This window comes from Myodes glareolus, chromosome 16 (genome assembly GCF_982192425.1).
Source record: "Myodes glareolus chromosome 16, mMyoGla1.1, whole genome shotgun sequence".
Lineage (NCBI taxonomy): Eukaryota > Metazoa > Chordata > Mammalia > Rodentia > Cricetidae > Myodes > Myodes glareolus.
Window position 1 is genome coordinate 27,976,315 of NC_142041.1, and position 11,840 is coordinate 27,988,154.

Sequence of the window (11,840 nt, forward strand, 5' to 3'; positions counted from 1 at the left end):
CAAAACAACGTTTAAGAAAGGGTTTAGGAGTTGATGTATCTCATCTAGGAATATATGAAGCTCAACGGTAAAGGACCTGCCTATCAGGATGTTCAATTCACAATACAGAAAGAAGAAAGAAATCCATCCTGCTATGTTTTGTCTTTGTCACTTGTCAATACCAGAACCTGTTTTGCAAAGTTGTATGGGGCTTGCAATCAGAATATCTTTCCTCACTGAGAAACACAAGCAAATTGGCCCCTGGTTTGTAATTTTTTTCCAAATATAAAATTAGATAAAATAACTAAAACTACTTTAACTTGTTTATTTTGGTAAAATAATTACATATAATTACCATTGAAGGAAATCTACAATAGACCATCTTGATGTTTTATTTAAATCTGTTGCACATTGAATAACAAAATTAAAATGTCAGTTTCTCAATTGGAGAATACTCAAATCAACAACCACGTGCTAAACAAAGAGACTCAATTAGAGCACATTACAGTTCAATTTAGAAATGAATCAAACAAGAAAAAACCATATACGCACGCACATACAAATGAGAAGCTGCAGTTGTTCCTCTTGTCGCTGTATTCTGAGTAGGTCTGGCTACGTCCTCCATGTTCAGCGCTTTTAAATATGTCCATTAGTCCTAGCGTCTACTACAAAGGCTTTTCATTTTTGCTGTTGTCATAGGATCTATTTGAATGTCAATGCATATTTAAGGGTCTTATATTGTAGAAATGTAACAGGATGCCTGTACAAGGTGTCCTAGAACTATAAATACAGTATTATGTAACCAGTGAGGCCCACACCTAAGAAACCTAGATGGAATGGTTATCCTGAAGCAAGTAATCAAAACTAAGGTGAACTTTAGGTTTGCCCTGTTGGTGAAATCAGGGAAACTCTAAAAAGGATCTAAAGTTGTCAACAACTGCCAAGATAAATAAATAAATCTGGAAAGAACCTAAAGTCATCATCAACTACTCAAATAATAAATAGTAATAATTACTACAATAAATAAATGAAATTTAAAAAGGAAAGCTATTCTTATAAGTCATGAAGAGTAACACATACAAATCAATCATTTTCTGGGTGCTTACACATAAACAGATTCTGCTAAGAAACAGGAAGATTCTAGAAAGCCTCAAAACACAGAATATTCCTCAAGTTGATGTGGGTATCTTAGACTGGTAAAACAGGGAAACATACTCTGGGTACATGTGATCTCCCCTAAAGTAATCAAAGCAAAGACACTCTCAACATCTGACCTACATGGACCTGTTGGAAGAAAAACATGTCTCGTTCTGTTCTTCTTTAGTGACTATTCTTTGATGATGTCTTCCAGATGGATACAGGCCAATTGAAGAACATTAGGAAAATGTCTTTATAAGCCAGCCCAAATAGTTTCATGTTGTTCTCTATCCATTATCCTCTGGCTTCTAGCAAAGCTTAATTCAAATGTCCCAGCTTTGCATCAGCTGTTCCACTGGTATTAGGGACTCATATGTCCACACTTGAATCACAGCCTTAAATAAGGAAAGATGGAGGCAGTAGGTACGAAACTGAGCCCTAGAAAAGTGTGGAAGAGTGGGTCTTAGTACAAGAACTCAGAGATGCCAGGCTGAGCACTAACTTTATACCTTGGGGATTCTTTGAGCACTGTAATCTTGGGCTTGGGGGGTTTGGTGCTTTGTGTTAAACCAAAATCTTGCTGTGTGTGGGTGGAGGGTGGGGGTTGTTCGTAAATTCTTAGTAATAGGCAAAGAGATCATCAGCTTCCTCCTTTACCTTTGCTGCTAGAAAATTAACAGCTAACTAAGTATTGTGCTAAGTATAATGCAAAGCCCTCTTCAGCTACAGTGTCCTAAGGTTTGTTTCCTCTTTTCCACCACTAACCAGTCCTTCTGTTTCCCAGTCATTACTTCTGGTCTCATTTTATTTCAAGCTAAATCCCTTTTTGGAGAATTGCCAGGGTACAAGACAATACTAAGTAAAATATCTCAGTTCAATAAGGAAGTTACAAGAAGCCAGTGCTCAAAAGAGACTTTATCTTTTAAGTGTGTGTGTGAGCGCACACACGATGCACGCATGTGTATGTCTGTAGGTATCTGCATGGGGATACAATGGTGCCTGCAGAGGCCAGAAGAGGGAGTGAGACGCTCTGAAACTAAAGTTACAGGTGGTTGTGAGTCACCTGATGTGAGTGCAGGGAACCAAACTTTGGCCCTATGGAAAGGGAGCAAGCACTCTTAGCTGCCGAGCTACCTCCCCAGCCTCATGAAATTAATGTTCACCTTGAAACATGAATCCTAGTGGGGCTTAGCTTGTTTATCAGCTAAAAACACTAAGTAAACAAGGAAGTTTGTTTTACAACAAAATACACAGAATTTTCCAGGAGAAACAGCTGAGACAAAATCAAATTCAATCTTCCACATAATGCAAGAAATTTCTTACAAAGCTTTTCAGCCTCTGCCTGCATAGTCCTCCTGCAGATTTGCAGTAACAGGTACTTTGTGACAGCTACTACTGAGAAAGTTCTTCCTTGAGCTGAAATCATCTTCAGTTTGTCAAACAACTCTTTTCGAAGGTAGTACTTCACTTATTTAAATATGTACTAATTCCCACTTGTTGAATATCTACTATGTCAGGCTCACACAAGGCACATTACAAACATACTACCTTCACAATGGCCATGCAAGTGAACACTTAACCTTCACACAGTGCTCCCCAAAGAAACACACCCATTAGAAGATAATTAGAGACAGGTATGTTATGTTATCTATTCTTAGAAACAAAGATACTACTAACTTTCTGGGAACCTGCCTTCAAAATTAGAAGGGAAACAAACTTCAGTTAGAGCAATTCAAATAGAAAATGAGACAGTCTAGAGGCACACAGCACCATGTGTGAGTCATGGAGCAGAAGAGAGGCAGAAAACACAACACAACATTTAACAGGACAGGGACTGGAGAACTCTAAGAGTCCTGTAACATCAGCAACCGTGACCTGAGACCAATGGTAAAAACCTAAACTCCAAACAGGAGACTTCTGTCTTCTATCTCAGCCAGGAACCAGGCAAATTCCTAAATAGACTGGATGTTATACTGAACTAAGTAGTTCAGTATAACAGAAGATCATATTCTGAACACCTATGTTCTGTGTTAGGCAGGTGGGAAAATACACAAAATAAGACCCTGCAACATGGGCACGAGGAACACTCCAATGAACTGAGCAGGATCCAGATTCAAGTTAGGACTTCAGGGTTAGAACACCCCTCTTAATATGGCTTTTCAGACCTCCTGAACCAAAGAAAAGAGCGCAGGATGAAAGAAGACAGTGGCAAGGCATCTCCTTGCCTAGAGTCTACTCTTTTTACTCCCTACCGGACAACTGCACTTGGATACCTTACCTCTAACTCAACTTTCTCAAGTCAAAATTCATTTTTCTTTCATCTTTCTCTTTCCAGACTCCTTATAGAAGACATTTTGCAGGTGCCCAGACCTGCTGCCACTTACTTATTTACCATGCACTTTCTGTGCATTTGAGATACACCAGTCAACACAAAGACTCCTGCTTTCTTGCCGTCTGCCCTCTAGCAGGAAAGAGAAAGAAACATAGGAAATACATACGTTACTTACATAGTAAATAGAACATGTGGGAACAGAAAAGAAAAAGCAGAAGAGTATTACAATTTGTAAAATGGGTTGGAGAAAAAGGGACATCTGAGCGACTTTGGAGAGGTGAGGGAGGAAGCCATTCAGGAGCCAGGAAACAGAATTAAATCCGATTTGACTGACATGTCACAGAGCCCCTTTTCCACTCCATTTCCAGTATCATCAAACTAATTCCAAAGTCTCTCCAGGCAGCTGCCCTGCTCCACTTCCTCTGTGGTACAAGTAAACATTTTTTTTCCCACAGCAAAACTACTTGCCTGGTTTTCACAATTCTCTTACCCGTCCATCCCCAACATGACAAACTTTTACTCATTTGCTGAAAATTCTTAAAACTTTATCAAGGTCCTTCTCCACAAGTGCCATTCTGACTGGGGAGCCAGGACCTGCTTCTCTTTCCATCCTCTGCGCCCTACTCCCCTGCAAGGCGGCTACACCTCCACCGCCACTGCAAAGTAGTCTTTGTGAGCCTGTGCCAATGTTTCTCAGCACTGTAATTTTTAAATGAAAGCCTGTCATCTGAGTTTTCTATATTTTCCATCTTATTAACCATTACTAAATATTTGCTAAGAAAAAAAATCACTTTCAAACTGGAACTTTGTCATGTAAAGCACTTTTATTAGCCCTGATAAACTTCTAAACACAATGGTGAAGAGTATTTGCAGGGGAGTGGCTCAGCTGGTAAAGTGCTAGCTGGGCAAGCAGGACAAGGGGAATTAAGACCCCAGCACCCACATAGAAAGTTGAGCACAGCTCTACACATCTGTAATCTCAGCATGTGGTGGAGCCCTCCCTGAATTTTCCCTAGCCAGCCAGTCTAGCAGGAATAGCAAATTCCAGGTTCTGTCAGAGATCTGTCTCAAAAAGGTTGAAAGCAATATAGGAAGATACTTGACATTTGCATGACATGCACTTGGACACACACACACACACACACACACACTAAAATAATTGAAAAAAGGAGTATATTTTTAGTGTGCAGAAATGCAAAAAGATCTATTTTAATGTTAATGATTGCTGATAGCTCTGTTTTGTTTTTCTCTAATCCAAAATTTCAGTTGTTTTTCCTTCTATACTTACTTTTAAAAGCAGGAGTTTAATATGGGCTCTACAGACCAATACAAATAAAAAGATCAACTATGATTGGGTTCATGAGTGATACTCAAATTACCTAAAAGTATAACTTTAAGGAAAGATTACACACTGAGTCGATTGCAGTTGCAAAACCATACTGCAATTAAGACAAGCTTAAGCCGCAAGGCATGCTGGTACCTGCCTGTAATCCTAGCACACAGCAGCTAAGGCCCCAGGAAAGTCTGGGACTACACAGTGGTCAGCGTGGACTCTACAGCAAGACCAAGTTTCAAAACTATTTTAAAAGGGGAGGTGGGTGCTGAAGAGATGACTCAGCAGTTATGGTAGCTCATTACAGAATCGTGATGACCAGAGTTCAGATCCTAGCACAAATGTAGCAAGCAGAGCTCCCTAAAAATGCTTGTAACCCCAGCTCTGAGGGATAGAGAAATGGGAGGGTTAATGGCTTCTAGCCTAGTTGAGAAAATATGAGCCCCAGGTTCAGGGAGAGATTCTGCCTCAAAGGAACAGGCAGAGAATGATAAAGAAGGACATAGGCACTTGCATACACGGACACACATATACATAGATGAATGAATGAATGAATAAAAAAATAAAATTTTAAGGTAGAAAAATCAGAAGCTTGATTCATATTCTCACGGAAAGAAGAACTTCCTGTTGCAGTAACCCTAACAATATGACTGATTTTCCTGTCTGTCAAACAGACATCAGAATCTTCTCACGCATACACCTTAATAGATACAAACTAAGTCCCAACCTAAGCAAACTCTTGTCAATTCTGTATACCCAGATAGAAGGGGTGAATGGTAGCACACCATCATCTGTGGCTTACTTGCTGGACTATTATTAGTCTATAGCTATTCTAACTGAAGTACAGTTTTGCTACTATAAAAGTCTCTATTAGTGAAAGGTCAAACACAAAACCTTAGGAACTATGGTTCATGCTAAAGAATGCTGAAGAGGATCTATGTCATCAAAGTCCACAGTTATCTTCTGAGCACTGGTTGCCTAGACCTGGGACAAATGGAGCCATTTTGTGGCCCCAGGGATTTAATTTAGGACAGAAGGCTTACTCAACATGTTCAAGGCCCTAGGTTTGATTTGTACCACCACAGACTTTTATATTATATTCTTCTAATGAATATTAATGCAGCCTACTTGTATAGTTAGGGATTGTTATTTGAGCTAGGAATTATTTTTGCATGTCTTGTTTTCAGGTTGTCAAAAGGGGGGAAAGATTTATAAAAGACCATATTAGTCCAGGCAGTGATGGCATGCCTTTAATCCCAGCACTGGGGAGGCAGAGACGGGCAGATCTCTGAGTTCGAGGCCAGCCTGATCTACAGAGTGAGTTCTAGGACATCCAGGACTATTGTGTAGAGAAACTCCAACTCAAGAAAACTAAAAAACAAACAGACAAACAAAAAACGTTATCAGATTAGTAAAACTGAACCCATATAGTTAGCTTTACTCCACTGGTGTTTAAAAAATGGATACATGATAAAACCAAAATAAGAACCTGGTAATTCAACCAATTATAAGTTCACAATAAAGTAATCACTAGAATGACCTACAGTGTCTGGACTGTAGGCCAACTACACAGGTAAAAATGGATCTACTTCAGCAAAACAAATTTTAATTTTTGTGGAAAGTGCTTGGATGTGTTCTTAAGAAAACCCGGTTCAGAAACACATTCAGGGCTAGGGATGGAGCTCAATTGCTCAGCATGTTAAAAACAAACAAACAACTCTGGGTTCAATCCTCAATACAGCAAAAAAAAAAAAAAAAAAAAAGTAAGTAAGCAAATAAATAAATAAATAGATCTGCACTGTTCTGTCTTGTTATGCACTCAGGGAAGTGGGAGCAGTAGATCAGAAGTACAAGGTCAGTCTTAGGTGCCTAGCAAGTTTGAGCTACATGAGACCCTTTCTCACAAAAAGGGCGGGAGGCCTACAATGCTGCCCTAAATGCTGCAGTTAGTTTGGGTCAAACTGACTAAAAATTTGAGACTACTCCAACATTTCCTAGAGCAAGTTTTATGAAGAAAAGCAAAACATCCCAGAGAAACATGCCAGCATCTGCCCTTAATTCCAGAAGCAGGAAGTAAAAACGTGTCCCAATCACATGATAGTGAACCACAGTCCATCTGCTCAGAAAACACTGCGTTATGTAAGCCACGACAAGAAAGCGCAGCAAAGGGCTCAGTTTGCAGCCCCTCCCCCATAGTTACACCTAATTCAACTACACCTTTCTTAACACCAAGACAAAATGCAACAGTACTGTCAGCCCACTGCTCTCCAACAGCAGGTACTATACCAAGTCACTTAGTGAGCAATAAAAACACAGTGACTTTTCTCTGGAAGGTTTTTTACCTATGAGCATCCTCCCTCCCTCCTGAAAAACTCACTTTTCTTCAATTTTGTTAATTCAAGACCAATTTCACTACTAATTCAGTTCCTCCCTCATCTTCAAATTCTTTACTTTTAATTTTAAAGCACAGGACAGGACACAAGATTTGGAACTAGAAAACCAAAGTTCCTTCCTTTCTCAGTTTGGCACTGTGGAGCCCTGAGCAATGTGATTACTCTCGGGATTCTCCACAGTAAACTGAAATGACGATCTATCTATGATCTTCACAACTGGAATGCCCAGTGCTGGTAAGCAAGCTCCCATTATGTTATTCTCCTTTACACCACCCACTTATATTTCCATTCTGTCTCATTTCTAGCCATGTATTATAGAGTTTTTAGAACTGGGGGAAAGATAATACATCCAAACACAGAGTGCAGACTAAGGAACCTAACTCTAAAAAATCATTTGGCTTGATTCTTGTCCTGCAGTAATTAGAAACATAAAGAACTTTAAAAATCATCAAATCCTCCTCTCCTATGTGTCTATCTGAATCCTAGAGACCCTTCAAATCTATTTTTAGTCAGAAGGTGTCCAGGAAGCCCTCTCCAGTCACTTCAGCCTACTACTTTCCTGTCAAATACTAATGTCTCTCCACACACATACACACAAAAAGTGGTATTAAAAACATTTAACAATAGGCACTACAAGGGTAGTAGCTAATCAGAAAAGGTATTTAACCAACCAAAACACAAACAGCCTACCAGGCAGTGGCTATACACAAGTCCTACTCATTGTTAAAAAACCAGAAACTTCAAATTTAAATACACATACTTTTCTCAACTGATTTCTAACAAGTATCACAAAGTAAATAGCTGTTTTGTTTATCATACCACACGACGTTCTCCAATTATATGTATATAATAAATATGTAACTCTAAATTAAAACAGATAGCATAATCTGTACTTACATTAATAGGACTGCACAGTCAGACAGAATTTATTTAATCAAGACACATTTATGTAGAACATAATATAAGACACAGTGCTGGGTTCTAAGGACATAACGAAAAGACATAATAATAATACCCTGGATACTCAATACATGCTCACACAGTTAGTCAACAATGCAGGATGGTAGCAATGGATAACACAAACTTTAATGCTATACATTTCCAAGAGACAACATTCAAAAAGAGCTAAATGAAGCCTACATAGAATGTTAGTCTGAGAATTTCTGTCCTCCAATTCCCAGAGAAGGGACAAAGTGAAGCCCGAAGTGAAGAGGGCTGAAGAGTCAGGAACTGGTGGGAAAGCAGCTACCACTAGAACGCAGAGTTTGCAGTTCGGAGATGTCATCTCTCTAGGTGGCTGGCCCTAATCACAAGCCTCAAGTGTTGCTCTGGGTACTAACTACACTTCAAACCTCGATGGACAGCCCAGGACAGTTTGGCACTGGTTCATTTAAAAAAAAAAAAAATCCTCCATGACAGAAACACTACAAAAAAAAAGTAAAAAAAAAAATTGATTTGGGGGTAACTGGCAGGACTAAGCTTGTAGGAATGTTTTCCAAGAAAGTCATGAATGGCAGGCAACAAACAGCATTTGAACATGTGATGCAGATATAAACAATAATACTGTGTACCAGGGATAAAGAACCAATTACTCTACAAAAATCTATATTGGCAGCAAAATATAAATAATACTCAGACAGTGAAGAGCAACTTCCAGTTTTAAAAGAAGCTAAATTATAAAGAAAAGAGATGCAAGTTTCTTCTAAATGTATAAAAGTGTACACTGAAACATCAGCCTAACTTATCTAAGCCACAGCTTCTTTTAAGGGGGGATTGGGAGTTCGAGACAAGGTCTCTATATTATATAGCTCTAACTGTCGTAGAATGCACTATGTAGACCAGGCTGTCCTCAAACTCACAGAGATCTCTGCCTCTGCCCTCTCAAGTGGTGAGATTAAAGGCATATGCCACTATGCCGGGCTGGCCACAGATTCTTAAACTGAGTCATCACTCCATATAGAGGTGCTGGGGAGGGTCACAAAAACTCTGGCAACAGAAAAGGACTTCTGAATACACAACACCACAAAACTAAGTCAAAATCAAATGAATAATGAATCTGAGGTGTTTCTGGCAGTACGTGCTTACACTGCATCATGCAACTTCACTATGGCCTTGGTTCTGAACATAAATGTTGTCATGCTACGCAGTGCCAACAGAGTCCAGACTATTATTTTATCAGTTTTAATGTTTTTGCTGTACATATGAAATTTTCTACTCTTTCAGAAACGTAATGTTTAACTACATAAAAGATTTCCATTCCTCATGTGTATCAAAGTGGTGTGTATGTTAGAATGTTTGATTTTAAAAACTGTTTAGGTTGCTGACTTAAGTTTTATTTTAAAAATTGTTAAATGAATTTCATCTCTTGATGAAGACAGAATTTCCAACACTTTCTGAAATGGTCCTAAGCACACGTAATTATGTGAAGTGGCATTGGCTGATTTAATTCTTTATGTAAAAATAAACGCACCCACCTCATTACTATGAAAATTTGCTTTAGTCTTTAATAAACAGCAAAACTGTATGTACCAATCAATTGTTTTAAAATAATTTTATTTATGCTCTATTATCAGAATGTTTGATTTATATACCTGCTTTCTACTCTATATATTCAACATCGCAGACAATTTCTTGAGAAAAGAAGGTGGCAAATGGGAAAGTTTATGAAGTGCTAGTTTAGGCTCTGAGCAATAAGAGCATCTAGGCCAGTTTGTATTACACAATTGCTTAAGGAGGAGATAAACTCATCCAGGGCATGGACCAACCTTCTCAGCATCCAAATCAAAACTGCCCTGCTTTGTCCTAGGTAGAAAAGAATAAATTACTTTAGAGACAGAATTGAGTAAAGGCCACTTATAATTGATGCATAATTATAATTCTCCCACTTTGCCCACAATTGTCTTCCTTCCTAAGTCAATGTTAGAATCCACAGTATCTTCTAAGGATAGAAGGATATGTTCAAGTAAATTTAAAAAGACACCTAAGCTGTAAAAGTATTAAATACCAACTGTTCTTTAAGTGGGCTATGCTACTTTGGTGTAGCAGGTGCACCGATTTTGAACTCTGAAAGGTCTAAGTGCAAATCCTAACTTCTGCACTTAGTAAGAACTTAATCTCCTGCACCTTAGTTTTCATGTCAGTACACAGGACAAATACTGGTAGCCCTGAAGGTTCGGTTATGGGTGTCAGATACTGTACTATGGTGTGTCTTTTGTATATGCATTATAATCGACTCATAGTAAGTAGTAACTATTAAGTTTAATGATAGCTAGCATCCACAGTCTAGAAAGACCTTTTTTTTGGCTTGTTTTAATTTTTAAAAAATTTTGTTATCAAATTTCAGCAACAGAAATGTATTTTCACTGTATTTTAGTTGCTAACGCTGAGCCTCGGTATTTTGCTTTCTCCCATTTTAATTTTCGGTTACTGACAAAGTTTTCCCTCTTCCCTCCACGGGGTGACATCCAGTATCACGATCGGCATTAATATTTTGGATAACCACACAACATTCCCCCCATCAAAACCCAGCTACACAGAAGTCTGATCCTAAAACTACCTTCACTTAGGGAAACCATATATCCAAAGCAACGATCCCTTCGAGAAAATGAAGCATTCGGTCAATTCTACAGGATCAATCCCACAAAACGTTTCCAAACCTGAAGAGTGAACAAACGTTCAAGTTTCTACTCGCAAGACAACCGCTAGCCCTCTGGTTACAGGACTCTTAACTCTTCCTAGACGCACGAAGGGCGAACATTCCGCGCATCTTCCCGCCCGCTTCTCACACAAAGCCCCCCGAGTGGAAGAAGAGTCGCCCTTGGCGGGTGTCTTCCCTCGAGACAGCGCCGCGCACCCGGGGTCTCGGCCATCGGCGCCCCTTACAAACCCCTGGGGAGCCCTCCAAGCTCCGGTCCCCCGACCGCCTCCACTCCGGTGCCCGTCCACACCCCAGCAGTCCCAGGCCCGGACCCACTTGGGAAGGGACTCGGGGGCCACGGTCCCGGCCGGCCTCGCGCCCCTGAGGACATCCCCAGACCTCCGCAGGATATCCAGTCGCTGCCCCCGGGAGCCTCAGAGAGCCAGCCTCCCGGCGCTCGGCCACCCGCGCCCGACACCGCCCCCGCCCCGCCTCTCCTCCCCGCCCCGGCTCGCGTGGCGCCTGCCGGGTCAGGAAAGCCCGGCCGGCCGGGCGCCGCCACCTGCGCCCCCGGCCCCGCGCCATGTTTGAGAAAGAGCAGAAGCGAGCCAGAGGCAGGGCCCGGCCCGCGCGCCCCGCAGGCGCCCGCCCGCCGCTCACCCTTCGTCCCCGGTAGCAGCGTCGCCGCCGCCACCAACACGATCAGAAGCAGCCGGCGACGCGGAGCAGCAGCCGCCGCCTCCATGGTCCCGCCGGCACCGTTTGTGGCACGGCCCGGCCCCGGCCGCAGCTTCTCCCCAGCAAGCCTCGCCTCGCCTCGCCCCACCTCCCCGCCGCCGCCGCGGCCTCGCTCCGGCCCTTTGTAACTGCTCGAGGGACGCGCGCCCATTGGCTGCCCGGCTCCCGCCGACCCCGCCTCCCCCGCCGCCCGAGAGCGCCCTAGAGGGACCCAGCCGAGAGCCCCGCCTGCGGGGCCTCTGGGTGGCCAATGGGCGGCCGCGGGCTTCGGCCTCTAGCCACGCCCTCACA

At 41.6% G+C, this 11,840-nt stretch overlaps 1 protein-coding gene across 2 annotated transcripts in view; it reads right to left on the reverse strand.

The window, feature by feature from the left end:
* The window catches only part of Tgfbr1 (transforming growth factor beta receptor 1), a 56,195-nt gene extending 44,566 nt beyond the window's left edge, over window positions 1-11,629 (reverse strand). Inside the window, exon 1 of one of the 2 annotated variants that reach the window (XM_085677178.2) lies at window positions 11,472-11,629. In XM_085677178.2, the coding sequence (XP_085533304.1) occupies window positions 11,472-11,556 (85 nt within the window). In that variant the 5' untranslated portion in view covers window positions 11,557-11,629. The remainder of the gene's footprint in view (window positions 1-11,471) is intronic. The other variant, XM_085677179.2, reaches the window with a different exon arrangement.
* Window positions 11,630-11,840: the final 211 nt, after the last annotated feature.